At 53.4% G+C, this 25,892-nt stretch overlaps 6 protein-coding genes and 1 non-coding gene across 8 annotated transcripts; 4 read left to right on the top strand and 3 right to left on the bottom strand.

The window, feature by feature from the left end:
- Positions 1-8,479: 8,479 nt before the first annotated feature.
- On the top strand, positions 8,480-14,260 carry LOC117644345 (glutamate receptor-interacting protein 2). Its single transcript, XM_034383721.1, has 14 exons — positions 8,480-8,964; positions 9,239-9,491; positions 9,628-9,999; positions 10,078-10,554; positions 10,630-10,741; positions 10,833-11,160; positions 11,241-11,510; positions 12,113-12,322; positions 12,395-12,730; positions 12,809-12,931; positions 13,031-13,599; positions 13,717-13,866; positions 13,954-14,052; positions 14,142-14,260. The coding sequence occupies exons 1-14, from the start codon at positions 8,685-8,687 to the stop codon at positions 14,208-14,210; spliced, it is 3,648 nt and encodes a 1,215-aa protein (XP_034239612.1). The 5' UTR covers positions 8,480-8,684; the 3' UTR covers positions 14,211-14,260.
- On the top strand, positions 11,938-12,040 carry LOC117645579. Its single transcript, XR_004587734.1, has one exon. It is a non-coding gene; the product is annotated as a U6atac minor spliceosomal RNA (small nuclear RNA).
- Position 14,261: 1 nt separating the features above from the next.
- LOC117644346 (augmin complex subunit dgt6) lies at positions 14,262-17,965 on the bottom strand. Its single transcript, XM_034383722.1, has 12 exons — positions 17,764-17,965; positions 17,359-17,529; positions 17,141-17,270; positions 16,922-17,054; positions 16,690-16,850; positions 16,434-16,603; positions 16,084-16,327; positions 15,846-15,977; positions 15,662-15,760; positions 15,410-15,575; positions 15,271-15,317; positions 14,262-15,171 (listed from the first exon to the last, which is right to left on the bottom strand). The coding sequence occupies exons 1-12, from the start codon at positions 17,860-17,862 to the stop codon at positions 14,390-14,392; spliced, it is 2,334 nt and encodes a 777-aa protein (XP_034239613.1). The 5' UTR covers positions 17,863-17,965; the 3' UTR covers positions 14,262-14,389.
- Positions 17,966-18,214: 249 nt separating this feature from the next.
- LOC117644348 (RPII140-upstream gene protein) lies at positions 18,215-19,688 on the top strand. Its single transcript, XM_034383724.1, has 6 exons — positions 18,215-18,503; positions 18,605-18,770; positions 18,839-18,927; positions 19,023-19,156; positions 19,233-19,347; positions 19,457-19,688. The coding sequence occupies exons 1-6, from the start codon at positions 18,331-18,333 to the stop codon at positions 19,584-19,586; spliced, it is 807 nt and encodes a 268-aa protein (XP_034239615.1). The 5' UTR covers positions 18,215-18,330; the 3' UTR covers positions 19,587-19,688.
- LOC117644350 (yrdC domain-containing protein, mitochondrial) lies at positions 18,995-20,642 on the bottom strand. 2 transcript variants are annotated; one of them, XM_034383725.1, is made up of 2 exons: positions 20,501-20,642; positions 18,995-20,433 (listed from the first exon to the last, which is right to left on the bottom strand). In XM_034383725.1, exons 1-2 carry the CDS (start codon positions 20,533-20,535, stop codon positions 19,707-19,709), a joined length of 762 nt encoding a protein of 253 aa, XP_034239616.1. In that variant the 5' UTR covers positions 20,536-20,642; the 3' UTR covers positions 18,995-19,706. The 2 variants fall into 2 exon arrangements, with proteins under 2 accessions (XP_034239616.1, XP_034239617.1); XM_034383726.1 differs by having other exon boundaries at positions 18,995-20,427; positions 20,501-20,638.
- On the bottom strand, positions 20,286-21,269 carry LOC117644351 (DNA-directed RNA polymerase III subunit RPC10-like). Its single transcript, XM_034383727.1, has 3 exons — positions 20,780-21,269; positions 20,501-20,692; positions 20,286-20,427 (listed from the first exon to the last, which is right to left on the bottom strand). Exons 1-2 carry the CDS (start codon positions 20,918-20,920, stop codon positions 20,507-20,509), a joined length of 327 nt encoding a protein of 108 aa, XP_034239618.1. The 5' UTR covers positions 20,921-21,269; the 3' UTR covers positions 20,286-20,427; positions 20,501-20,506.
- A 193-nt stretch (positions 21,270-21,462) lies between these two features.
- Positions 21,463-24,562, top strand: LOC117644347 (elongation factor Tu, mitochondrial-like). The gene is made up of 10 exons (XM_034383723.1): positions 21,463-21,619; positions 22,025-22,077; positions 22,179-22,344; positions 22,427-22,593; positions 22,676-22,816; positions 22,889-23,033; positions 23,112-23,225; positions 23,307-23,411; positions 23,525-23,822; positions 23,905-24,562. Exons 1-10 carry the CDS (start codon positions 21,580-21,582, stop codon positions 24,134-24,136), a joined length of 1,461 nt encoding a protein of 486 aa, XP_034239614.1. The 5' UTR covers positions 21,463-21,579; the 3' UTR covers positions 24,137-24,562.
- Positions 24,563-25,892: the final 1,330 nt, after the last annotated feature.

Genomic DNA, 25,892 nt, shown 5'->3' with positions numbered 1-25,892 from the left:
AGGCGCTGGTGAAAAGTGTTGTGGTGACAGTGGTGAACGTGGTGAGATTGATGCCGTCGACGGCGCCCTGCCCCGGGCTGCTCCAGGCCGGGGTGGTGATCCAGTTAGCGGGGAAGTGAGTTTGCGTGGCACTCGAAGGCCGCGTCATCGGCGTCATCATCGTCGAGGGGCTTATCGGCCAATCAGAGTGGCTGCTGCGCGCACAGCGAGGCGCCCTCGGAAGTCTCCGCAGCGGAGGGAGCGGTGACGCTCTGCTGCTGTGATGCGCCGGCCCCAGGGCGGGACCACCGGGACCACCGGGACCACCACCCGAACAAGGTGAACGAATCGACGCGTTTCCTCGTGTTGACGAGGCTGGTGCTAACAGGATGCAATGAGGACCACCTGCAGTGGACCAGACAAAAACAGTGTCGAAAGGGTTGCCTACCTTGGCCTGCCTAATCAGACAATCTGGACGTTTGCTCTCTGGAAGTTGCCTAGTGAGCAGGCTGAGGTAGGCAACCCTTTCGACACTGGCCCATCGTGGGAAGTTCTTTCTGCGTGTGCGGCAGCACTGATCGGTCCCGAACGCGGAACGCGGAGTGAATTAGCAGTGCCCCCGCCTCGTCATCGGTGCGCCGCGTCGCCGAGTGGCCTGCACTGTAGGCTGCGGCCCCGCGACGCGACGGACAAACGAGAGCAGACGAGCGGACGTGTTTGGCGATCCTGGTGCAAATTACACGCCGGGCCGCCGGGCCGGGCGGGGCGGGGCGCTCAATCTCGTGATGGCGGAGAGAGAGGGGAAAGAAAGCAGTGGAGAGGATTTTCCTCTTTCGCTGCGCGCTGCGCTTGCTTGCGAATCGTGTCGGGGCCAGAGCGATTCCGCAGTGTTGTGGTGTCGCCGTCTCGCTCGCACCCCTACGGCACTCCCCGCGAGAGCGAGAGAGACCGCTGCGAAGGGTTCGGAGTCGCCTGCTGGCAGGGCTGGTGATTAATTTGCAGTGAGGACTGAGGACCCCGCCTGGCGCTGCTGGCGCTGCCTGGCGCGCGCAAGCAAGCAAGCAAGCGGCTCCGGGCAGAATGGGGGCGAGTGGCACGGAGTGGCGGACATTGGGGGAAATTGGCCAAATCGTCGACTGTGGTCCCGGAGTCCACGAACGGCGAATGCGCCGTCGCCCTGATAACGAAGTAACGAGCTGTCGACGACTGACTTCATTCTTCATCTCAGACCAGACACGCTGATTGATTGTGACTCAGCCCCCAAAAAGTTGATGTTTCGGTTCAAAGTGCCGTGTAATTTTCCCCTTTGATTTTTGTTTTATTTTTTAAAACCATTTTTTTCTTGCAGGAGCCGTTGTGAGCCCCACGCTGTGCGCAGGATGCCGGCGGCATGAAGCTTTGGAAGGCACTGCGGCCGGCAAACGCAGCCGACCCGGCCGACCCGGCCAACCCGGCCGACCAGGGCGTCGGCGGCGCTAGGCTGCAACAGCAGCAGTGCGGTAGGTCATGCGCAGTGCACTGCATGCCAAACAGTGGAGTGGACTAGCAGGACCCTGTCAAGCAAAATCGTCCGCTGAAAAATGTGACGTCAGTCGCCTAGTTCAAACAGCAGTGAAGTGCGAGTCACTGGGAACGACCGAGTGAGTGACATTGCCGCCGCCACACTTGAAGGGAGTCACACCGATGACGTGTTTCCACCCACGCCGGCATCTCTCTCCCTCTCTGTCTCGGCCACCGGCCACGCGGGACTGGACCTACCCCGCGCTAGCGCACGAGCCCCGGCGCGGGGGGTATCTACGCGCCGCGGATAGACACCCTAGACTTCGCTAGAGAAGAGTATAAGTAGAAAATTCGCCGGTGGCAGCTAGACGGTGGCGGGGAAACGGGAAGTCCGTACGCGGGATCGGGGACGTTGTCTTTATTTCCGTTCTGAGCCCATCCGAAGCGCTACCCCCCCCCCCCCCCCCCCCCCCTGGCCCGACCAAGGGCCCGGCCCCGAGTGCAGGCAGAGGCAAGAAGGCAGCTAACGCTTCCCGAGTAGGTTTCAACACGTCCAGTGTCGAGAGGGAAAAGTGCATAGCGCGGGGAGGGGAATGGGCGAGGGGCCCTGACACCCGAGGGGGGCTAGCCCCGCGCCGTGCCGTGCCGCGCCGTGCCGCGCCATGCCGCCGCGCAGCCTTAGCCGTAGCGCGACTCGGAAAGTATTAAAAATAACCCGGAGATGTGTGGAGCGGGTCGCGGCGGCCTCACGCCGGATGTCACAGCAACCATGGGCGGCACGGCGAGCCTCAGCCTTGCCGCTGCGGGCCCTGCGGGCTGCAGGGATGGGTGCAACTCCCCCTCCCCCTTTTCATCTCCCCAAACGTGTCCGGTAGTGGTAGTCTGGCGCGGTCTGGCGCCCCGTTGCCGGACGCGCGCCGCTCGGTCATTCTCCTCCACTGCGTCATGGCCGCGGCCACCTCCTCGGGTTGTTGGTTTGTTGCCTGGCCTTCCGTTAATCACGCGGATCCTCCCCGAGACCCTCTCCGTGATGGAGTGCCGGCCGCCCGGCCGGTGTGGCCCCGGAATCCGCTGAATCAAAGCCCCAAAGACGAACGGCGACCCCCCCCTCCCCCTCCCCCCTGGGGATGATGCGCCACTTTTGTTTACATACGGCCCCGCCACGCCGCGTTGCCAACGCCGTTGCTATGGTGACCACGTGACTTTTGGACGCGCGCGCTATTTTTAAACGCACGCGCGCGCCGCCACGCCGCGCCGCCCCGCGCTCTCCCGTGCGCTGCCGTGTCTCGGCGCGCCCCGCGCCCGCCCACCGTCTGCCGGGGAGTCGCGGTCGTGAGAAGGGGAGGGGGAGGGGGTGGCCCACATGCACGCCTCGCACGTGGGTCTCGCGGGTTGGGGGAGGGAGGGGGCAAGGTAGACGCCGGCGTGAATGGACGGACGACGCCTACTGTCTGAGCGTGTGAGCTTCATGAGGGCCTTTGTCGTGTTCCAGACGCGATAAGTTGGTCCGGGAGCGCGTCGGCGGCGTCGGACGACTCGGGACGGCAGAGCCTGCCCGGAAGCAGACGTAAGTACAGTCGCTGTGTGTGCGTGTGTGTGTGTGTGTGTGCGTGTGTGTGTGAGTGAGTGAGAGTGCGCCTGCGAGTTGTTGGCCGGGCGGCCGCTGCCCCCTCCTCCTTATCTTTACGATCCGCGCACCACTTTACCGCTGAAAATGAAACCAAAGCGGCCCGCTAATTTAACGGGCCGACCACGCGCGCGCCTTCTGTCTCTCTGTGTGTCTTTCTCTCTCGCTCTGGCTGGCAGGAATACAAGCACCCGCAGCTCAAGACGCTGAAAGCTGAAGAGGCAAGCCGCAAGCCCGCTGCAAGCTCCTTGAAAGCCCGCCGTGTGAACGCCCGGCCCGGCCCGGCGGCGCGGTGTTTGATCCGTGTGCGATCAGGCACCGGGCTTCACTGTGGGCACTGTAAGGCGCAGGCCGGCCTTAAACACGGATTAACGGGCGTCGCCTTTACTGGCAGGCGGTCTCTGTCCCGCCCGGAGGTGCGAGAGAGACGGGGCGACGGTTCGCTCGGGAAGGCCGGGCTGCTGCAACTTTACGGAGCTGGATCGCTTCCAGACGGTGCAGTGCTCTGCGCGCATCGCAGGGCGGAAAGTTCGGACCGGGAGGGATGGCACGGCGATACTCCGCGCGTGGAGCCACGCGGAGCTCGTCCATAAGGGCGGCGCGTCCCTGGCGCGGGGGGTAGCGGCGGGGCATCTCATTCCGATGAGAGCGCCGAGCAGTGCTGCCACGCAAGAGGGAGAAAACTCCCTCGATGGGGTTGCCAACCCTACCAGGCCTAGGCAACATCTCGAGCTCAAAGTCCAGTAGTGCGTACTGTAGTAGGCGGGCAGAGGTTGGCAACGCTTTCGTGGTGGTTTTCGCCTTCCATTGTGGCCACCCTGTTCCGCCGAGAGCGAAGCCATCGCCGCGGCAACCTTTCCCGCCCGCCTCGCCGCCTCGCCGCTCCCCGGCCTTCATGCTCCTTTTCCTTTTCGGAGAGGTCCCGCCTCTTTTATATCGCCGCTACACTGCGAGCACTGCGAGGCGGCGCGGTGGGCTGACCTTCTGAAACGCCGAAGGGCCGAAAGGGCACTGCACCAGAAGGGCGGCGCGGCCATGCAACAGGCGGCAAGGACGACAGCAAGAAAACAACAACAACAACAACAACAACAACAACAACAACAGAGCTCCACGTGCAGAATAACACGAACACGATGCAGCCAAAAGAGTGCGTTGCCTGTCATCAGTGGCAGAGGCTCGCCGGCGGATGGAGCGCACCGCCAGGCCGCCAGCCAGGCCGGCAGCCAGGCCGCCAGCCAGGGTGCGGAAATGCGCCGGGCCGAGGAAGCGGCGCGGTCGACTCACCGATCCCCAACAGCGCCGTCGTCGCTCCGTCTCTCTCGCACTCACGGGGCGCCCCGTGCCGGTGCGAGAGAGACGGAGGGGCGAAGGCGCTGCTCGGAGGAGTAGCCTGCGGGCCCTGCGGGGGGTTGCGTTACGGCAGACGGGCGGCGCGTTCGCGCGTTCGCCTCGCGGAGGTACACAAAGCAGCAGGCAGTGGCGGGGGAGCGGCGTCTGGGCGCAGCAGCACTCCGCGTGCCCACGGTGGCCGCTCGCGTCGTCGCGGTCGTCGTCGTGGTCCTCGTCGTGGTCCTCGAGGCGCGCTGTGCGCTGTGCACCGGCCCGTATTAATAATCGAGTGTACCTGCGGCGGGGCGAGGCGCGGCGACGTCGCGGCGGTTGGCGAGACGCCTAGGGACGCCCCGCGACTCGGAGAGGGCGTCTTTGCCGCGCCGCCGCGCTTCGCGACCGGGACGCCGTCGACCGGGGACCGGCCAGGACCGGGCAGTACGGCCCCAGCAGAAGGCCGCGCCGTGCCGCGCCGCGCTTCCCCGCCAGAGCAGCCAGAGGGAGGCGGCCAGAGGGAGGCGGCCACAGGCCAGAGCGCCGACGGGATCCCGGGCGCCGCGACGCCCCGAGTCGCTGCGGGCTGCGGTCGCTGCACGCTAAATCGAGACGCGTACGCGTGCATCGCGACGCACCGCGACGCGCCGCGTAGCCATGGCGTAGCGCGCCGCGTGCTCAACCAGTGTGTGATTGTCAAGTGTCAGGAGAAGAAGAGCCTGGTGCCGCAGGCCGTGCAGTGCACTGTGAGCGAAGCTACACTGTCATCGCGACGCCATTAGGGCACGCCAGGACCTCCTTCGGCTTGGCGGCTCGGCGGCTTCGCTACGCCCAAACGTCCCGCAACTTGGTGAAAAACACACGCCTCGCCGCACGCCGCCGGCTAAATTTGCATTTCTACTGTAAACAGCAGCGGGCATGGCGGGGCGCGGCCGCGGCCTGCGGGGGGCGGCAGGGACCGGCAGGGACGCCCCGCGAATGCGGTGAAAATTGAGAAAAACAAACCCACTGCCGCCGGTTCGCGGCCGCGCGCCGCGCCTACCGCCAGCCTGCGACGCCGCCAGCGCGGGCCGCGACGCGTCGCGACGCCCGGCGCGGGATGATCTCCTATCAGTGCATCAGTCCAAAGAAACAATGCGAACGCATCTGGGGGTCTGCGGGGTGTCAGTCTCGTTGGAATGGCTGTGCCAATGGCAGCCAATGGCAGCCAATGGCAGCCAATGATGGCAAAACGAAAAGTGGGCTGCTGCTGGGCCGCAGTCCGACTCACGCACGCCGCACGCCGCGCCGAGTGGAGTGCGTAAACAAAACACAACGCCGGGGGTTAAACAAACACAAATGTAGTGCGTGCCTGGGCCAGGCCTGGGCCAGGCCTGGGCCTGCTCCTGGCCGCGCGGGCCGTGCGGGGGCGGGCTCGGGGAGTCAGGGAGCGCCAGAGAAAGTTTGAGGAAACGGCATGCCGACGCGATGCGCGATGCACCTCGCCGACCGCTGCACAGTGGCCTAGAAGACCGGTGGAGGCGGCCAAAATTCTGAACGTGTTTTGAGCTCCAGAGTCGCTAAGACTTGAACCGAACGTGTCGACCAATAGCTTGCTCTCCGAAGGAGGAATCCATTGGTGGGGTCACACGTTCGATTCGAGTCCTATTTAGCGACTCTGAAGCTCAAAACGCGTCTAGAATTTTGGCCGCCTCCACCGGTCTTCCGGCCCACTGTGCGCTGGCGCACTGCGCTCCTCAAGAATGGCGGGGTTGAGCGCCTGCAGAGCAAAGGGATAGGCAGACCCGCCACGCGCGGCTGGCCAGCGGGTGGACTACGTCGCGGATCACAGGCGCTGGCGCTGGAGCTCCAGCCGGGCACTGCCTGCCTGTCTGCCTGCCTGTCCGCCTGTCTGTCTGCCTGCCTGTCCGCCTGTCTGTCTGCCTGTCTGCCTGCCTGTCTGTCTGCCTGTCTGCCTGCCTGTCTGTCTGCCTGCCTGTCCGCCTGTCTGTCTGCCTGTCTGCCTGCCTGTCCGCCTGTCTGTCTGCCTGCCTGTCCGCCTGTCTATCTGCCTGTCTGCCTGCCTGTCTGCCTGCCTGTCTGTCTGCCTGTCTGTCTGTCTGCCTGTCTGTCCGCCTGTCTGTCTGCCTGTCTGTCCGCCTGTCTGTCTGCCTGCCTGTCCGCCTGTCTGTCTGCCTGTCTGCCTGCCTGTCCGCCTGTCTGTCTGCCTGCCTGTCCGCCTGTCTGTCTGCCTGTCTGCCTGCCTGTCTGTCTGCCTGTCTGTCTGCCTGTCTGTCTGTCTGCCTGTCTGTCTGCCTGCCTGTCCGCCTGTCTGTCTGCCTGTCGGCCCGCCTGTCTGGCGTAGACTCGTCGCCCTACCTGTCCGCCCTTAGACACACGGATGAAAACTGCGCCTGTTTGCGCCCCACCCCCTCTCTGCTCCCCTCATTACTTTTCAGCAACGGTTGGCCAGGCGTGCTTTATGTGCAGGCAGCTGTTCGTATGTAAGGGGGGGAGAGGGTTACGTGTTTTGATGGACGGGCTGCACGCCGCGGTCGCGGTCACTCACCTGTCACCGGGACACGGTATGACGGCCGGCCCGCGGCCAGCCCGGCGCCCCCCCCCCCCCCTCTTCTGCCAGACGCCGCCATCTGAATGGGGAACGCGGCGCGGGAGGATTCGAACCCGTTAGTCATTCGAGTGTCTGGGCCATTGCTCAGCACGGCGGTGGCGGCAGTGTAGTGGCGGCAGCAGCGGCAGCAGCGTGGCCTAAAGCGCCACTTTTATATTCCACTCGAAATAGCGTCGCGGAGGACGACCCGCACGGCCCACTCTACGGACTGTCGCGACACAGACACACACACACACACACACACACACACACACACACACACGAGGAGGAATGCCCGGCCAATTAGAGCCATAACATCGAAACATTACTCTCGCGAGCGCCTTTCCTGCGAGCAGACTGCATATGAATTTAAAAAAAAACAAAAGCAAAAAACGGTGTCTTTTGGAGGTGCGACGTATATGCACTACTTGTTTAAAAGCAAACTAATTTGGATAACACCCCGCCCCTCCTTCCCGGGTCAGGGTGACGGCGGGGGCGACCGCCAAGTGATGTCGTGTGTCGCGCGTTGCACTCGGCCGTGCACGCAGCGAACGCAGCGCAGCTCTGTCTCTCTCGCACCCGTCGGGCGCTGCGGGCAGGTGCGAGAGAGACAGAGCGACCGAAATGCGCTGAGTGGAATCAGTCGGTAGGACTTTCCTCAAGTTGGCAAGGCAGCCAGTACGTACAGTGCAGTGTCCGTCTGCACCGTAAAGAGCCGGGTTTATGATTACAGCGGCGCGTAGCTGTCGCTTGGCTTGGCCAAGGCAGCAAAGGCTCTCGTGGAGTTTGCTTCGAGACACTGTGAGAGGGGGCTAATCATGAGGAATTTGAACGAATAAACTTCGGTTTACTTTCTCGTTTTCACTCTGTTTTACAAGCTCAAAAATAAGCCTTGTTTGAAAAAGAAAATTGAAAGGTAATGGCTTTTTTCACAGTGGTGGGACCAGGAGGAACAGGCGAACACAGCCCTGCAGGTGGGCGCCCCGCCCCGCCCCGCCCCGCCCCTGTCAATGTCTGCTTCCTAGATCCCGTCCCTTTGTTTTCCTGCCTCTGTCACTGTCCGCCCTCTAGAGGGGGAGGGGGGGGGACGTCTTGCCGCCGTCTGGCTTGCTGGGAAAAGGGGGGGGGGATTCGGGATGGACGGTGTGACGCTTCGTCTGCGTTGGCCCCAAATCCTTCCCCCTCCCCCAACCCAAACTTTATTCAAAAGAAAAAGACAAAGACACACTGTAAGAGGAAGTAAAGCACAACCCATAACCCATCATCGCTCTCCAAGAATTTTCTGCGGCCAGTGACGAGTGACATTGAGTGACAGGAGTCTATTTTTTTATCATCCCCGCACCGCCCGTCGCGTCGCGGTTCCGGTGACATGACGTGGTGACGCGCTGGTTGACGGTTGACGGCTCAGGCGGGGAACATCATCGTGTTGTTGTCGTTCTGCAGCGCCCCGCCGCCCCGCCGCCCCGCCGCCCCGCCATGGCGCGCGCCGTCACCGAGTGGTCGTACTTTTGAACCCAGCCGGCACCCTGAAGCAAGTGCAGCAAGGACAGCCGGCCGCCGCCAGCATGTCGTCCGCCCCCCGTCCGCCACGCCCTCGAGAACGCCGTGTCCTCGGCCGCGGCGGTCCGGCCAGCGCGGCCAGCGCGGCCAGCCAGGGCTGAGGACATGTTCTCGTCGCTGCGGCTGGCGCGCGCCCGGAGCCAGAGCAGCACGACGAGCTGCGCGGGCGGCGGCGACAAGGAGGCCGCCGTCAACGGCGACGCCGACAAGCACGACAAGCACGACAAGCACGGCGACAGGCACGTGGAGAGGCACGTGTACCAGGTGACGCCCACGCCCACGCCGCAGGGCCTGTCGTCCTGCCCCACGTCGCCGCTGCTCTCCGGCAAGCCGCCCAAGACCCCCAAGACGTCCCGCAGCCTGGTGCGCAGGGGCTCCTCCAAATGTGAGTCGCGGAGGCGACGGCGGCGCAGTGTCCTGGTGTCGCAGGGTGGCCAACCGCGGCCTGCCGCACAGGCAATCTGGGCTCCTCTCTAGGGCCTGAAAGGCAGGCTGAGGTTGGCAGCCTGGCCACACTGGCGCATCGTGGAAATTTTCGCCTACGCGTGTGGCAACACTGGCCGCAAAGTTTGCAGTGGCGTAGGGGGAATGCGTTCTTGTTGGGCGGGCACTTTTGCTGCGTCAACATCTCATTTACGTGCTGTTGCACGCTGTTGCAGGGGGCCTGGACAAGGCGCTGTGCCCGTCCATCGGCAGCCTCCGCGACCGCGTCGCGTCGCGATGGGACGACGACGACCCTCTCGGCCGGCCGGGCCGCGGCAGCCGCGGGTCGCAGTCCGACGTGTGCACGTGCTCCAAGGTGACGCGGGTGGCGGTGACGCGCGAGGACGGCTGCCTGGGCATCACGGTGCGCGGCGGCGCGCCCGCGGCCCTGGTCATCACCAGCGTACATCCCGGGGGACCCGCCGACCGGTGAGTCACCGCCTTCTCCGTCTTCCTTTTCCTGTACAGCTCGCCCGTGACTGGAACATGCCCACACCACGATGCCCAACCCCCAGGCGCGAAGTACATGATTCCCATTCGTTTGGCCGTCTGGCCGTGCTTGCAGGGAGGGCTCCATCCGGCCCGGCGACCGGCTCCTGGCCGTTGACGGCACCAACCTGCAGCTGGCCGACCTGTCGACGGCGCACTCGGTGCTCCGGGGCCACGGCAAGGTGCACGCCAAGGTGCACGGCCGGCCGAACGGGCGGGCGGGCGGCCACCACGGCCTCGGCCACCGGGACTCGGCCGTGGCCGAGCTCACCATCGAGTACTCCGTGTGCGTGGTGGGGGCCGTGGTGGGCGCGCAGGGCCCGCTGCTCGTTGAGCTGGCCCGGCCCCCCGCCCACCAGCTCGGCCTCACGCTGCGGACGGAGCGCGGCAGCGGCGGCAGGACGGCCGTCATCGTGGACGACATCAAGGCCGCCAGCGTGGCGGACAGGTGAGGCAATCGGCATGCAGAACATGCCAGATATTTTGAACGAAATCGTCCTGCAGATACTACTCTGGACTGTCTTAGGAGCGGCGCGCTGCACCGCGGTGACCAGATCCTGGCCGTGGACGACCTCCGCGTGGACTGCACGGACCTGACCGCCAACGACGTGGTGTCGCTGCTGGGCGGCAGGGCGGGCGAGCGGGGCGAGGGCGCCAGCGTGCTGCGGGTGGAGATCCTGCCGGCGCACTGCCGCCACCCAGGACTCCCGGGCACCCCGCAGCAGTACGGCAGCTCGCACGGCGTGCACCAGCGGTCGCCCTGCCCGTCCGAGTCGGGGCTGTCGGCGTACAACGCGCTGCGGACGCTGCGGGGCTACGACAACGGGTCGCTGGCGAGCAGCACCGGCGGCTCTGGGTCCGCGGGGCTCGTGAGCCACGTCGAGACGCTGGCCGTGCTGCTGCGCGCCGAGCCCCTCTCCGGGTACGGGCTGGCCGTCAGGGCCTCGGGGGCCTCCAGGACGCCGACGGTCAGCGCGCTGCACCCCGACGGCCCGGCGGAGAGGTGAGCCCAGCAACCCGACGCACTGTGCCGCCGCGCGACGGTCGTTGAAACGCTGCTCGCTTGGCGTGCTTGCAGGTCGGGCTGCCTCCAGGTCGGCGACCGCATCGTGGCCGTGGACGACCGCGAGGTGGACGCCGAGCAGCTGGCCCTGCTGCTCGACAACCCGGGGCCGCCGCTGTCCTTGCGGGTGAGCCGTCACGCCACCACGGCCAACGAGCAGGCCGACGCACCCAAACCCACCTCGTTGCCAAACCAAACTTGACCTGGGCTTCCTGCAGGTGAGCTTCCCCGTGGCCGAGTCGGTGGTGCCCGCCAGCGGCGTGTTCACCGTGAAGCTGGCCAAGTGCCGGCCCGGCCTGGGCATCACCATCACCGGCAACAAGACGGGCGAGTACCTCTACATCTCCGACATCAAGTGCGGCTCCGTGGCGCACCGCTCCGGCACGCTGGCCGTCGGCGACCGCATCCTGGAGATCGACGGCTTGAGCTTGAGCGTCAACGCCACCGGCAGGGACCTGGGCCGCGCGCTGGACCACGCCGCCAGGATCCTGCACAACAGCGGCGACGTGGTCACGCTCAAGGTGCTCAAGGACGAGGTGCCCGCAGGTAGGACACACAGCGCGTTGGAGCGCAAAGATAAGAGTGCACGAGCACGTCTACATGGCGCGCCTCTCGTTTCACTCCAGGCTACAGCTGGGGCGGCTGGGGCGGCCCACCCCTCAGGTCCGGCTGGGCCAGCAACGCCTTCAACTGGTCCCGGACCATCGAGTATCCCATGGAGGGCCAGTACGCCGCCAGCTCCGTGGAGTACTCGTCCGACTTCCCGGTGGAGTACCCCGTCGAGTACTCCGTCGAGTACACCGTGGAGCTGGTCCGCCACGGCGGCAGCCTGGGCCTCACCATCGCCGGCTCCGAGGACCCGGCGGACTCGGTCACCATCTCCGGGCTCACACCAGGTTAGTCGGAAAACTTGCCAAGTCGGCTGGGCTTGACAGTGTAGAGACTCGTCGGCTCCACCAGCTCCGCGCTCCAAGGCTGCGCCGGGCTGCGCGCGGCGCGCTGTGGTTTGAATTTTCCCGCGCTTCGCCGCGCCGCCGGTGCTGCCGTGCTGTGAGCGGCGAGTAGGGGGGACTGTGCAGTGAGCGCAACAAGTGCCCGGGGTCGAGCTATTTTAGATTTCGGTCGTTTTACGAATGGTGCTGCCTTCCTATTTACAAAACTCGACTGCATCGCGCAGATAAACACAGTCCTAATGACTTGGTGAACTCTTTTATCCCCTAATGAGACTCAGAACTCCAGTAAGTCGATAGAAAAGTTAGCTCTCGCTGGCGACTCCTGGTGCTTGCCTTTGCCTTATATACGATGCGGTTTGGACGTAGTAGCGTGTTGTATGAAAGGAGAGACGGTTAGCACTCCCCTTGACAAGGATGGAATACACATATGGCTGAGGCACTCAGCTTTCTAAGCTACTCAACCACATTTTTTTAGAAAGTGTCCAGACTAAACTTGAAAACCTTGTAATATCTGGCGAGAAAATGACGTCGACTTGGTGTGGCAGGCGGGCTGGCGGAGCAGACGGGCGCGCTGCACATCGGGGACCGCCTGCTGGCCATCAACGGGGAGTCCCTGCGGGGGCGTCGTCTGTCCGAGGCCATCGCCATGTTCCAGAACTCGGCCGACGTGGTCACCTTGAAAATAGCCCGCGCCAGGAACGGCACGGCAGCGGGACACCAGCAGCAGCGCCCTGCCGCCGAGCGCGCCGAGCACAGTGCGTCATTTTCACTCTCCCGGATCTTTAGTTTGAAATCTGTCACACAGTACGCACAAATGTTCTTTCCAGAGGGCGACCACAGTGACCTGGGCGGTCGCCTGGGCGGTCGCCTGGGCCCGCCGCACCCGGGCATCCCATCCGTGGACAGCGCGGTCGAGTCGTGGGACTCCTCGGCGTCGCAGAGGAACGCCTCTCCTGCGGGGACGCCGATGAGCCCCCTGAGCCCCCTGCCGCCGCCGGGCTTCGGCAGCCCGCTGGGCGCTGGCCAAGCCGGCACCCTCGGCCAGCCAGGCAGGGTCAAACTCACCCCCCTGCCGCCCACCGTCGCCCCCGCCACCACACCCGGACCGCCCCTGTCCAGGAGGGCGGGCAGCTGTCCGAGCCTGGACTGCCTGCTGCAGCAGGGTAGGCAAGCCATCCTACACGGAAAATAAATTTGAAATGGAACTTGAGGTCTGATGGGCCGCTCGACTGTTCTTCCAGAAACAGCGGGCCGTGGGTGGGACGGCGAGGACGGCGACGAGTCCCTGGAGGACCTGGACTCGGCGGCAGCGACCGCGGCCACCCTGTCACTGCGGGCGGCAGCCAACGACCCGGGCAAGGCGGGTAAGTGGGAGGGGAAGTCCCAGCGGTGTGCTTCGCTTCGCAGTCTTCGCAGTGCTCGAGAGGCCGCGGCCACATAACGCGTTTACTGTGTCGTCGCAGGCGTCGCGGCCGAGGCCAAGACCCCCACCACGCCGCCCTCCCCGATCTCTGTCTCGCCGCCAGCAAGCTTCCGCCAGGGCGGCCAGGGCCTCGCGGGGCCGTGGCCGTCGTCCAGCCAGAGTCCCTTGTGGCCGAGGCCACCGCCGTCTCCCTCGCCCGGGGGAGGCCGCCTCACGGCCGCCAAGGCCCTGAGCAACGACTGGCAGCAGAGACTGCGGCAGCAGCAGCAAAGCGGGGACATTGTGGACAACGCGGCCGCGGCCGACTCCAAGTTGTCTTCATTCCAGTGGGCCAGCAACGACGCCACCCTCCGCCGCCGAGGAGAGCCGCCCTCGCCCCCGGGCCGCGGCTTGGATGACTTCGCCGAGCTCAACAACAACCTGCTGCGGGAGCCCGTGCCGATGCCCGGCCCTTCCGGCCCCAGCCCCGGCCGCTTCCTCTTCGACGAGCACGACCAGCCCCACGCCGCCAACGCCAAGCGCGCGTCTTCCCTGCTCCTGGAGGAGGCCGCCGTGGACGCCCTGCGCCTCCAGGACCTGGGCCTGCACCACCCCATGGAGCTGTACCAGGTCAGGCTGGATGCGCCCCTCAAAAAAATTCCGAAATTTGTCAACCAGCCAGTCCTAAATGTTTATTTCTCCCACACCCGTTTAATTTACGCCCTCTTCTATTTTTATGCACACTAGGTTACAATTTACAAAGACTCTGTTTATGAAGACTTTGGCTTTAGTGTTTCGGATGGTCTCTATGAACGAGGAGTCTTCATCAATAGAATACGAAAGGGAGGACCTGCAGATGCCACGGGTGTTCTGCAGCCGTATGACCGTATCCTTCAAGTCAGTGAAACCACATGAAACAGAACTTTTTGATGTTATTCAATTACAAAACGAATTGTAGGTCTTTGTCGTTGATGGTTGTTTCAGGTGAACGAAACAAGGACTCATGACTTCGACTGCTGTTTGACTGTCCCTTTAATAGCAGCTGCTGGAGATCGCATTCAGCTCATAGTGGCAAGACACCAGGTATACCTCACTCGAGATCTCACTTGTCTTCCACAAATAATTGGTGCGCTTTTCATTGATTAATCCTGAGTGTCCTTTACATTCAACAGGACACATCATACCAACTGCCTCTTGACGAATCATATCTTGATTCCAACACAGTGACTCAGACAATCTGATCTTTTTTTAAAAGTAGAGTTTCAAATAATAAAAATAATTTAGAAGGAAACTACATTTTCATTTAAACTTTTATTTCCAACACCAATAATAAATATCTAAGTACAGACATAAGCTGAATTTTATAATACCACCATAATAACAACAACAAAACAGGACAGGATACATTCAGTCGAAGAAATTACACGTTCAAATCATCAAGGTTCAAATCTAGTTGAATACCAATATCATCTTCACCAGTACCATCTTCCAGCAAGTCAACCTCTGGATGTAAAGGAGACAGTTTAGGTGCTTCATATGGCTTAGAAGATTCAACAACCTTTCGGAACCGATGAATCAAATCCTGAATAGATTTACGTCTTGAAACTTTCTCAGGAACTTTTGATGGATTGGCCGAACATGCTGGCACTTCAACATTCTCCTCAACAGGGGGACACAAACTAACTCGCCCAGAGGGAGAAATGTCATCATCAAAATCAATATCAAATTTAGGAACTGATGTAGCAGGAAATTCCATTTCAGCATCCATTGAAAAAAAACTGTTGTTTGCAGACGGAGGGGAAAATATTACACATGAAGAATGGGGGGAGTCGAATGGATCTGTTGTGACCATTACTGAAGGTGGCACATGCTTCCGACCACTTTGATCAAGTTTCAGATCTGATGATACAGAGCCAGCAACAGGGGTCTTAAGAAACTGAGGCGATTTGATACAGCGATCAGTTCCTTTGGTCTCCGGAATTTTCAATACCTTTTTGGAGCCAGTGCTCTCATTCTTAACACAGATTGGAGACTGTTCACAATGAGTATTCATTACCGGTGATGAGCAAGGCTCACCAAGCCCAGCGTTAGACTTTGATGCAGCAACACAAATTTTGGCATCCAAATCAGAATCTTCAATACAAGCCCTTTCTGGTTCCTTATCTAGTTGGTCAACAATTGTAACACTTGAAGACAGATCCTCTATAAAAGGAAGAAATATATTTACATTAATTATTGTTATTGCACTAACAAAATAACTTACGAGGTAAATTTGAAATTTTGGAAAGAAATACAACTGACCTTCTTTAACAGAAGAAATTTTCCTAGTGTTCATCTTTGGCACAAAGCTAAACAGTATTTAAAAATTTTAGTTAATAATAAATTTAAAATAAATAAAATAAATAATTTAAGTTTAATAATTAAATGGAATGGAACTCACGGCTTGCATGCTGTACTGGTGGCATTTTGTTTGGGACAAAACGCAGGTGTTTGCACTACAGGTGACTCAGAAGCCATACTTTGGTACCCCTTGGATGGCTTATTATCCTTTCTTTGAAAACCCGAAGTGGTTGGCACTTTAACCTCAGAGCTTGAGGAAGGAAATACTGGAAAAAGGGCAGATGGTAGATTAAGATTAGTCAAAATGCTAAGACTACACACTCGTAATTAAATCAATTTTTAAAAAAGTTACCTGGTAACAGTTTTTTAAGAGAGCTTTTTGGTGTTCCAACCTCTTGTAGAAGTTTTCCATGTGAACGCTTCATGCGACCAGGGAATTGGTTAATTGGACCTAAGCAGAAAGTAAAAAGCAATGAAAGTACCTTGAAAGTCAAGATAAGCGACAATTCTAGAGAGGTAAGGGGAATAGTCCTCACTTTCAGCACTAATTCGTGATTTCAATGGAGCATTTTCAGTGTCAAAAACCAATGGTGGTGTAGATGCCTGAGCATCTTGAAGCATTTCATAGCCGATTTGCAGACTTCCTTTCAAAGGAGTTTCAGACTGATCTGTATCAATGAAAAAATATAATAATTTAAAGTGCACAAATCAACCTTTTTCCCCCTCGTATCTCGACTCTCACAGGTAAAAATTACGTCCAGAAATTACACAAACCATTCTCAACTGTAGAAGAACCAACGTTTTCAAGATATTCGGACAGCAGTTCCATATAGCCAGCTTTTGTTTCGGTCAAGGAGACTTCAACAGTTTTCAGTTGATCTCTAAGGTGCTCCAATTGTGGCAATGTTGATTCGGTAGATTGAAATCCTCCACACATCGATATGGAATTCAATAACAATGTAGCAGCATTGGCACCCTCAGAAAGCAGATGGGGCAAGTCCAATTTGCCATCAGCGTCCTGTGCAAGAGAAACAAAGAAAAAGAGAATCAGATATAGGAAACTGCTAAAATGTATTACTGACAACTACTATATCAAACAAAGACTATTCTTCACAATAGTAAACCTTCACACTAGATGGAAAATGGGTAGCATCCAAAACAAGTGGCATGGTCTTGCTGTCCACAAGTGTCTTGACACTTTCATAGCAATTTTTAACCACTACACTTTGATCCCGAAGAGAGTTTAATGTCTCAACAGCTTTCTCTACCTGATTGTCAATAATATTCTGCCATTCTGAAAGAAGTCAATGAATCAATAAAACAAAAATTACTGAAACCATGCTTTATGAGACAGAAACAAAGTCAGAGAAAGATTCTCACTTGCAAGAAGAGCATCACTTTGCTCTTCATCACCATTAAGTATGATAGCTTTCTCTTCATCAGACAGCGGACAGCAATCTGCACGTTGCAGGATATCAGCACACTCAGCCTGTATAGCTTTCAATTCCTTAGAATCCTTTGCAATATCATCAGTCAGTTTTCTGTAAATAACAAGTGGAATAATAAAAACAGGAAAACTCAAACTGGTTTTATAATAAATGTAGTGCCATACTTAGCATAGATATTTGCATCAATGTTTAATTTGCAGAGTGCGTCTATTTCTTGCTTTAATTCTTCCATTTTTGTCTCAGTTATGCTCTGAAATATGTGCAAGCCAGCAGTAGGATAATCCAGTACTGCATAGTCTGCAACAAAAATGTGAGAGATTAACTAAAAAGAGAAACAAACGTAATACTTAAAAAAAAAAAGCAAACAAACGAAGAGAACCTACCACTTTCTCTTTCTAGAACTGTTTTGAGAACCAAGAGAGAAAATTTCCACATAAACCTAGTAAGTCTCTCTCCTCCAGGAGTTGAAAGAAAAGAAGGTGAAAATGGTGGGATTCTGGCTTGAGGTACTTCCTGCACAAGAAAAGATTCTTTCATCACATAGACCTTGACTATTTGGGTGAAACAAAGAATAAACAAAACAAAATGATCAAGAACTTACTTTGATAATCTCTTTTACAAAAGCAACAGTATTTTGACGAAAGGTACGCTCCTGACTGCGATCAAGAATGGGCCACGGAACTTTGGGACTGTAGCGAACTGGATCATATGTGTTACACAGGTAGTACAACACTTGATCAAATGCTGTTCTATTAGGTTTCCCAAACATATTCTGAAAAGGAAAGAGACATAACATTCATACAGAGTGAACTTCAGAACCTGAGCATGTTGTGCAGATAAGAAATGGTATGTATTAATATTAGATAAATAAACGAACTACAATTATGGCTCAAACTTGTTTGCAGAAAATACACAGACTTGAATGGACTAGCATAAAGACGAACTGTCAGCAAGTCGGGAGATTGTGAACACACAGAAGATGTCAATGATGTCCATGTCAGTCTACCTCTTTGATGCATTTGTAGAAATCAGCGCTGCCTGGGTTGAACTCGTGAAGGAGAGTTAAATTGTTGAAAAGATGTTGCTGGGCTTCCGCGAGAGTCATCGTGGTCGTCAGAACTGGCGACAGAAACACTGAACCGCTACAACCGACTTCGACACTGCAACTAACAGAAATTTGAATTGAGAGAGAAAGAGGAAGAGAGAGAGAGAGATGGAAACAGACCTGGATCTGCCAATAGTACAGCACGGGTGGAAACCTAGAAATATTGTCTCAGAGGAAAAAAAAAATTCTGAGAAAAGCAGGATTTTATTTCAAATTTTTTAACTGACCATTTAATACAAATAGTCATGATGATGATGTGCTGATAGCGTGTCATTGTAAACAAATGGCACAAAAGCCTTTGCACAGAAAGCTGGTAAGTTGTCTAAACTGAATGGTATTGACACGTGCTCATTATTCGCAGAATATTCTGAAAGCAGAAGTAACGCCGACTGCTTTGGAATAAATTTAGTATTATTCACTAATCAAAGAATTGTCATCACTTTATTTAGTCTCGAGTTATATAAAACAATGTTAAGACATTCAAAAAAGTTTTTACTAGGCGGGTTTCTAGGCCTTTTCTCTGGAGAAGATGATCCTTACACAGTAACCGAGCAGATGATGAAAGAGCGAATCAAAGAATTTGAGGAATCAATGCCCACAGATCCTTGGGAACGGGTCAAGTTTGGTCTTCTTCATAAAGAGTGAGTCCTCATTACTTCGTCACGAGCCATCCACTTCCTTGGAGTTTGGTTGGCAAAGTTGATGTGGGTCGGAGGTTACATTATGTTTTGTTGTTGCGCAGCAAATATGGAGAAAGAGGACCCGTTTTTCAAAACTTATATCAAGGCTCTGTTTGTTCTGTGATTCTTGGTGCATTTTATGGTGGCATTAAAAAAGCTCATGTGGCTCACATGGACTTCATGCGGACAAATCAGGCAACAGCGTTCCTCACACATCTTGATGCCAAGGTAAAAAATCAATTTCTTTTCAATTTGAAATGGATTAGTTTCACATCTGCCCTTCATATTTTGCACAGAAAAGACTGCAAGACAGAATGATGGTTTCATTTCTATCGGGAGCGGCACAACTTGGCTGGCGTACCGGACTTTTCACATTCATGTTTATGTAAGTCTTAATTAAATGATTGTTGTTTCATACAAGGAGTGGATTCCAAAATTAAAGGAAATACATATTTGTTTTCTAACAATTTTTTTTCACAGTGGGGTTTCAAATTCAATTGCACTTTATCGAAATAAAGATGGTATATTAGAGTATGCTATTGGTGGTGCTGTTGCTGGAGCATCTTACAGAATGTTTATAGGACTCCGTCAGACTATTGTTGGTGGCATTTTAGGTGCGTTGACTTGAATTTATTTGGTAATTCATCAAGTGGACTGTGAAGTTGGTAACTACTATCAATGCATTTCTAGGTCTTGGGTTTGGTGCCTCAGCTGGTGTGGTATCCAAAACTATCTTGTATTTAACTGGCTGCTCTATGACCGAAGTGAGACATGCACAATATTCACTTTATATACACAGAGAGAGGTTTGTATTAATTCATTTGATTTAATATTTTGATATTTTACCATTTAACCATCTTGTTTAAGAATTTCAATATTCTTTGACATTCTTTTATTTTTCCCAACCCCTTCAGTCAAGACAAAAGAGCAAATGATTTAGCTGCAAGAGACGTGCTTACATTGGAAGAGAAATCTGAAATGGTTCAGAAAATAGAAAGTGATGAAAAAGCCAAGAGAATAGAAGATAATTTGGAGAATGTATGAAGAAGCTTCTGCATCATTCTTAATCAAATATTAAAGTCTACCATAGGATAAATTACCTCCACTATCAGTTTTTTCCTTTTTTTATGAAAGATTTAATCAGCAAATCTAGTTAACATAACATTACTGAATTGTGGTGTTCTGAAGGTTACAAAACGGTTCCAGCCCAAACTGATGAAGTATTTCTACTGTATGCAACGGAGCAATACCATTCCTCACAATGTGATACTTGCCTTCATTACTCAAATCTACTACTGTTGAACCAGCTCGAGAGCTGGTTGACTGAGCATTTCCTAGAGATCCACCGTCAAAGACAGCACCAAGCTGTGGCCAAAGATTTTCAAATTCCCTCACATTGAGGGAGCTTGGCTCGTTACTTAAATTTGCACTTGTTAGAGCTAGTGGAGATGAAACATTTTGAGCTAATTTTCGCACAAATGGGTGATCAGGAACTCTGATTCCAACCTTTGAACAATTGGGATTGAGTTCTCTGTTTAGGAGAGGGGACCGTTCCAAAATGACAGTGACTGGTCCTGGAAGGAGAGCCTTGAGAAGGCCATCTGGCAAAATGTCTGCTTTGCTCCACAAACGTACATCCTCCACCTCTCCAACACACATTGCTAAGGGTTTGGCAGAGTCTCTTCCCTTGACCCCGTAAAGTTTCCGAACAGCAGTTGTATTCTGAGCACAAGCTGCTAGTCCATAAATAGTGTCAGTAGGGAGGGCAATGATATTTCCCTCCATCAGAAGACGGCTTGCCATATCGACAGCTGTAGCTTGAGCTTTGCCACTTTCTCCGACAGGTACCACTGTAGAAAGGCGCATTTTAGCCATCCTACTTAGCCTGAAACTGACAGTACTTCCTTTAACACCTCAGAAATTACACAACAGCATAGAGCGGGGATTTGGAAGTTTACCCAATATTAGTCACGCCAGCGGTGGGCACATTCATGGTTACAACACTTGTAGAACGTTGTCATCGGCTCATCTGCGGATCGCGTCTGAATCTGCATGAAGTAAGCTCGAGGATGAGCACACTTGGGGCAACGCTCATCAGTTGCATCTACATTTGCCCAGGCTGCACTGCCACCGAGAACATCATCCAGCTCCTGAAAGAACGAGAAAGAAAAGGCAATCACACAAAGCGTTCCAAAGACAGAGAGATTCGTTTCCTCATCCCAATCCAACTGCTGCACCTTGAGCTTCGGGAATGATTTCTTGGAAATGAGACGCGTAATGTCGAACTTGAATGGGCACGTGTGACAGATGAACTTGTATCGTTCGTTGCCTTCAGCCGCAGTTAATGCGTTGGCACAACAAGGACAGAACAAGAGCATAGTTAGGGATCAGGACTGTGCTCCCCAGACACCGCGATGACGAATCAACGTCAAATCATACGGAAGAAGAAACTTTAATGACATGTACGTCACAATAACCTAAGCAAAAATAAACAGAAGGCAGCAGAAGCGGCACCTAGAGAGGGGAGGGGAGGGGAGGAGGGGCAGAACCGTAGGGGAAACATCAGAGATTTATTTGATGATGCCCATCTCTCCACAACGACAAATATAAGATGTGGAAAAGATCAAATTATATAGCTTTGCAACGTGGCAAAAATCAAAATTTCGTGTCAGTCAGTGATTGTCGATGTTAAGATGAAATGGGTTTCCTGGACAACTTATTACAGTTAGTAGTAAAGTAAACTGTACTCGTGCGAATAGTGTGGAATTGAATTTTGGGTTTTTGAGAGAAGTTGGTACAAATGAGAGATAAAAATAAGGGGCTGACACAATTTTTATCATGAAAGACGTTGCTTAGAAAGCAACACATCACATTACGGTGATCTGCATAAGAAGATACAAAACCATGACGAAACTCTGGTTCTGCGAATAGTCAGGCCGGCGGTCGCGGTCGCACGCACACGCATCGGCTGCTCGGTTCTGCCTCAGTTGCGCGATTGCGTGCTTCTGGATTTGTTTTAAGTAGTCTGTTCTTCGTCATGGCTTCGCTAATATCTTCTCGATTTATCACAAATTCCGGTAATTAATTTTCTATTTCGTCTTTTGCCTGTTACATTTAAGTATTGTAATTCAAAAGAGTCGAAGATTCTCGGTGAAATGAAACCTCTAGAAGCTCTGCTCTATCTTGCTATTGACTGATATCCAGTAGAGGACTTTTTGTTTTTGTTACTTAGTCCAAATGTCCAGTCTGATCATGCCGTTTTACAGTCTTATCTATTTCGGATCAATCGTTGCGTATTGTGTTTTAGCCGATTTTCAGTTTTTCTCTCGACCTAACCTATTCATTCTTGTGTGAACTCTACAGTCTCCCCTTCATTCCGAATGCTAGCTCGCAGTCTTACTAAGTTTGAAATTTCCGATCGGTTTTCTTTACACTGTATTGTACCACCATACTCATGTTAGCTTAATGTCTCTGCATTGCAGCCTTGAGCCAAGTCTTCAGATCGGCCCTAATCGGTGGAGAAGGAAAATGTTTGGTAAGCATGCAATAAATTTCTTTCCTAAGTTATTTTATTTAGCCAAGTACTGCTTCAAGATGTTTGCGTTGTAATTAATATTTCCCATGTCTTGCATACAGTATCCCAATATCCGTGTTAGCCAATGGTACCTGCCCAACAACTACAATCAGCACAGATTCTATGCAGAGAAACAAGTTTACAAGAGAGACAAGCCTCATTGCAATATAGGCACTATTGGCCATGTCGATCATGGTAAAACTACTCTTACAGCTGCAATTACCAAAGGTAACTAACTCTGCTTCAATCTTCAGTTTGTCACAATGTAGTGAGAAACAATGACATATAATCTTTCTTTTTGTTTCTACAGTACTGGCTGAAAAAGAACTGGCCCGAGTGAAAAATTATGATGAAATCGATAATGCTCCTGAAGAGCGAGCTAGAGGAATCACAATTAATGTTGCTCATGTGGAATATGAAACAGAAAACCGCCATTATGGTCACACGGATTGCCCCGGACATGCTGACTACATCAAGGTGAGAAAGTTGAATTCAAGCATCCGTTCTTTTAAAAATATCTTTGAATGTCTTCTACCTTTATGTTGTTTTTTTTTACCAGAACATGATAACAGGTACCTCAACTATGGATGGTGCAATTCTTGTTGTCGCTGCTACTGATGGTGTGATGCCTCAAACGAGGGAACATTTGCTTTTAGCTAAGCAGATTGGAATTAAACATATTGTTGTCTTCATTAATAAGGTATGTAGAGCTAACTGTACATGTGCACATTTTGGTACTTGTAACTAAGTAGCACTGTGCTGTAAATTGCAGGTGGATGTTACTGATGCTGAAGTCCTTGAGTTGGTTGAAATGGAAATTCGAGATCTTCTCACTGAAATGGGCTTTGATGGTGATGGCTGTTCAATTGTCAAGGGATCAGCGTTGGCAGCTATGGAAGGGAAAACTCCTGAAATTGGTATGGACAAGTTGGATTGTGTAAAAGGTTTCTTGTTATGTGTCTGATCCTAATGTTTCTTATTTTGTCTTTTGCCAGGCTCTGAAGCTATTGTCAAGCTGCTTGATGAGGTTGATAGAGTAATCCCAGTTCCTGAGCGTGACTTGGACAAGCCCTTCATGATGTGCATCGAACATACATGTGCCATTCCTGGTTAGAACATATCATTTTTTCCCTTTGTTCAACTGCAGAAGTATTGTGAATTTATTTTTAAATAATAATAACAATTTTCAGGTCGAGGCACTGTTGTGACTGGCTGCTTAGAGCGTGGATCAATCAAGAAAGGCATGGACTGTGAAATTCTCGGTTATGGAAAGCAATTAAAATCTGTCATTACAGGTGAGCATGAGCATCAATTCACTTGTGTTGTCACTGTGTTATGTACTACTTTCAAATAGCAGTGCACATTTTCTCTTTGGTTTTGGAACTGAAACAATTGAAATGTTTTGCAGGAATTGAAATGTTCTGCAAGACACTGGAAGAAGCACATGCTGGCGACCAGTTGGGTGCTTTAATTAGAGGTATGAAGCGTGACGATGTGCGAAGAGGCATGATGGTGTGCAAGCCTGGTACCCAAAAGCTGTATGATGCTGCTGAAGCTCAAATTTATATTCTGACAAAGAAAGAGGGAGGGCGAACAAAGCCTGTCACATCTCGCTACAATTCACAGATGTTCTCCAAAACTTGGGATAGCATTTCTCAGGTTCACCTAATAAACAAGGAGCTGCTTATGCCAGGAGAAGATGCACGGTAAGAATTCTCTTTGAACGTGTGTTGCATCTAGTGTTAGTTTCTTTGGGCAACACTTATTGATCTCCCATTACATTTCCAGTGTTAAAATCTGGCTTCCCAAGGGAATGGTTATGGAGAAGGGGCAGCGTTTTACCATTCGTGAAGGTACCCTCACAGTTGGCACTGGAGTCATCAGTGAGCTTCTTCCTCCCTTGACTCATGAAGAGAAAGAATCCATTTTGATGTCCAAGAAAAACATCGCCAAGCTAGAATTGAAAAAGCAGCAGGCACTAGAAAAACAGGCGGCGGCAGCAGCAGCAAAGAAGAAGTGAGATTTTCCATAGGACAGTGTTCGGAACATGCATTTGTGTTTTAAAATGATGGAAATAAATTACCTTTTCTAAGACCTCTGGTCTGGGGTTCCATCAAGTATTCTCATGATATTCAGAGTTGTAAAATAAGAGACTGAATAATCATGATGGTAATCATCAACTGGCCGCTTTGAAAGTGAATAGGATTTGTCATATACTAGTCTGCTCCAAAGTGGAAAATGTTTCCTGTATACATGGATTTGGTACTTTACAGACAGCATCATGATGTCCAGTGATTTGATAGTATGTCCTTGAGTGATTCATCTGAATTAGGCATTCTTGCTTGCAGCTCATGCAACTTTGTTACTGTTATGGCTTCTGTAAGTCTTGTAAATTGTAGGAAACACTTACTGAGAATCTTTTGTAATAAAAGGAATAATGAAGCTGCTTTTGCATTACCTTTTGCCATCCTTACCAGAAGATACAATACGTTAAAAGTACTTAAATGGCCATGAATTAGTATTTTAATGACTCATTCATTATTTAACACAAACATACATTCACACAGTTGAGACTTTGATACATTAAGAGCCGCAAGAGGAACTCATCCGTTCACACAAATGTATTTGACGGGAGCAGAAGGCACCACAGAGATCATAATTGCTTGGCATGATGAAAGGTCTCATGAAGGGCTGGATAGAGCATTGATGGCATGGGGCACTGCAAAAGAGAAGAGAAAAGGTTTAATTCGGTGACATATCTTAAGGCACTTTCTACATGGTCAACAATACAATCATCCCAGGAGATAGAGTGTAATTGCAAGGTATAACAAAACATGTTGGCACAATGCACGATCGTCCGAATTGAAGAAACGAGTACTTTCAAGTGGGCCAGGGGTCTCTAATCTGATGAAATTTGTGGACTTCAGCTTACCTAGTCTGATCATTGTGATGAGGACTCCAAACGAAATGAAGCTATTAATGACACCCTCTCGGACTTTCCTCTTCTCTTCGGCGGCATCGCCACCCCTTCCTTGGATTCGCAGCATTTGGGATTTGGAGGGTGAAGGGGTTGCCTCGAGTCGAGGAAGCTAAAAACGAGATCGCCAAACTTTGAAAGAATCGTGCACCTCACGAGTCAGAGGTTAGGAAAGCAGCAGAAGAAAAACAGATGAAGGTGCGGTATGAGAAATTGTACTCAGGTGCCGCAGTGCGAAATTCAAATTTCTGAGATTGCTGCGGCAGTCTATACTACTCCCGTAGTTTGTTCGTAAATATTCGCTGAAGCAGCGATGGATCATTGGATAATCGCGGCCAGCTTCATCAGGTTAGATACACGACAGACGGAATATTTTTCATGCTAGACCGGAACTATCCTCAATTTTGTTAATGTTATTGTAGTTTGTCTTTCAAGTTGAGTATTTTCTAAGCGAAGTGGGCTAGGGCCCTGTGTGAGCTGTGTGAGCACGCTCCGTCTCTCTCACGCACGGCACGTTAGGTGCGATAGAGAGAGAGAGAGACTGCCCTCCGCTGAGCGATTCGCCTCGTCGGAGCGGTCGGTATTGAAAGGGCGTCGATCAAGGGCCGTTTGTCTGATTCGCCCTCATTGCGGGTCGCCGCCCTGCCCGGCCTGCCCGGCGCCTCCCTTTGACCTTGCCAGCCGTGCCAGCTAAATGGCCCTATCCACCTTCTGCCACAATGTCGGCCCCTCCCCCTTCCCTTTCGCCTCGTCCGCGTCCCAACCTGCGGGTAACATCACCGTCGTCAGTCACAAAGCG

The sequence above is a fragment of the Thrips palmi genome, unplaced genomic scaffold (assembly GCF_012932325.1).
Source record: "Thrips palmi isolate BJ-2018 unplaced genomic scaffold, TpBJ-2018v1 HiC_scaffold_18, whole genome shotgun sequence".
NCBI classification, from domain to species: domain Eukaryota; kingdom Metazoa; phylum Arthropoda; class Insecta; order Thysanoptera; family Thripidae; genus Thrips; species Thrips palmi.
Note: the sequence above shows the minus strand (reverse complement) of the source record. Positions and strands in the feature narration are given on the sequence as shown.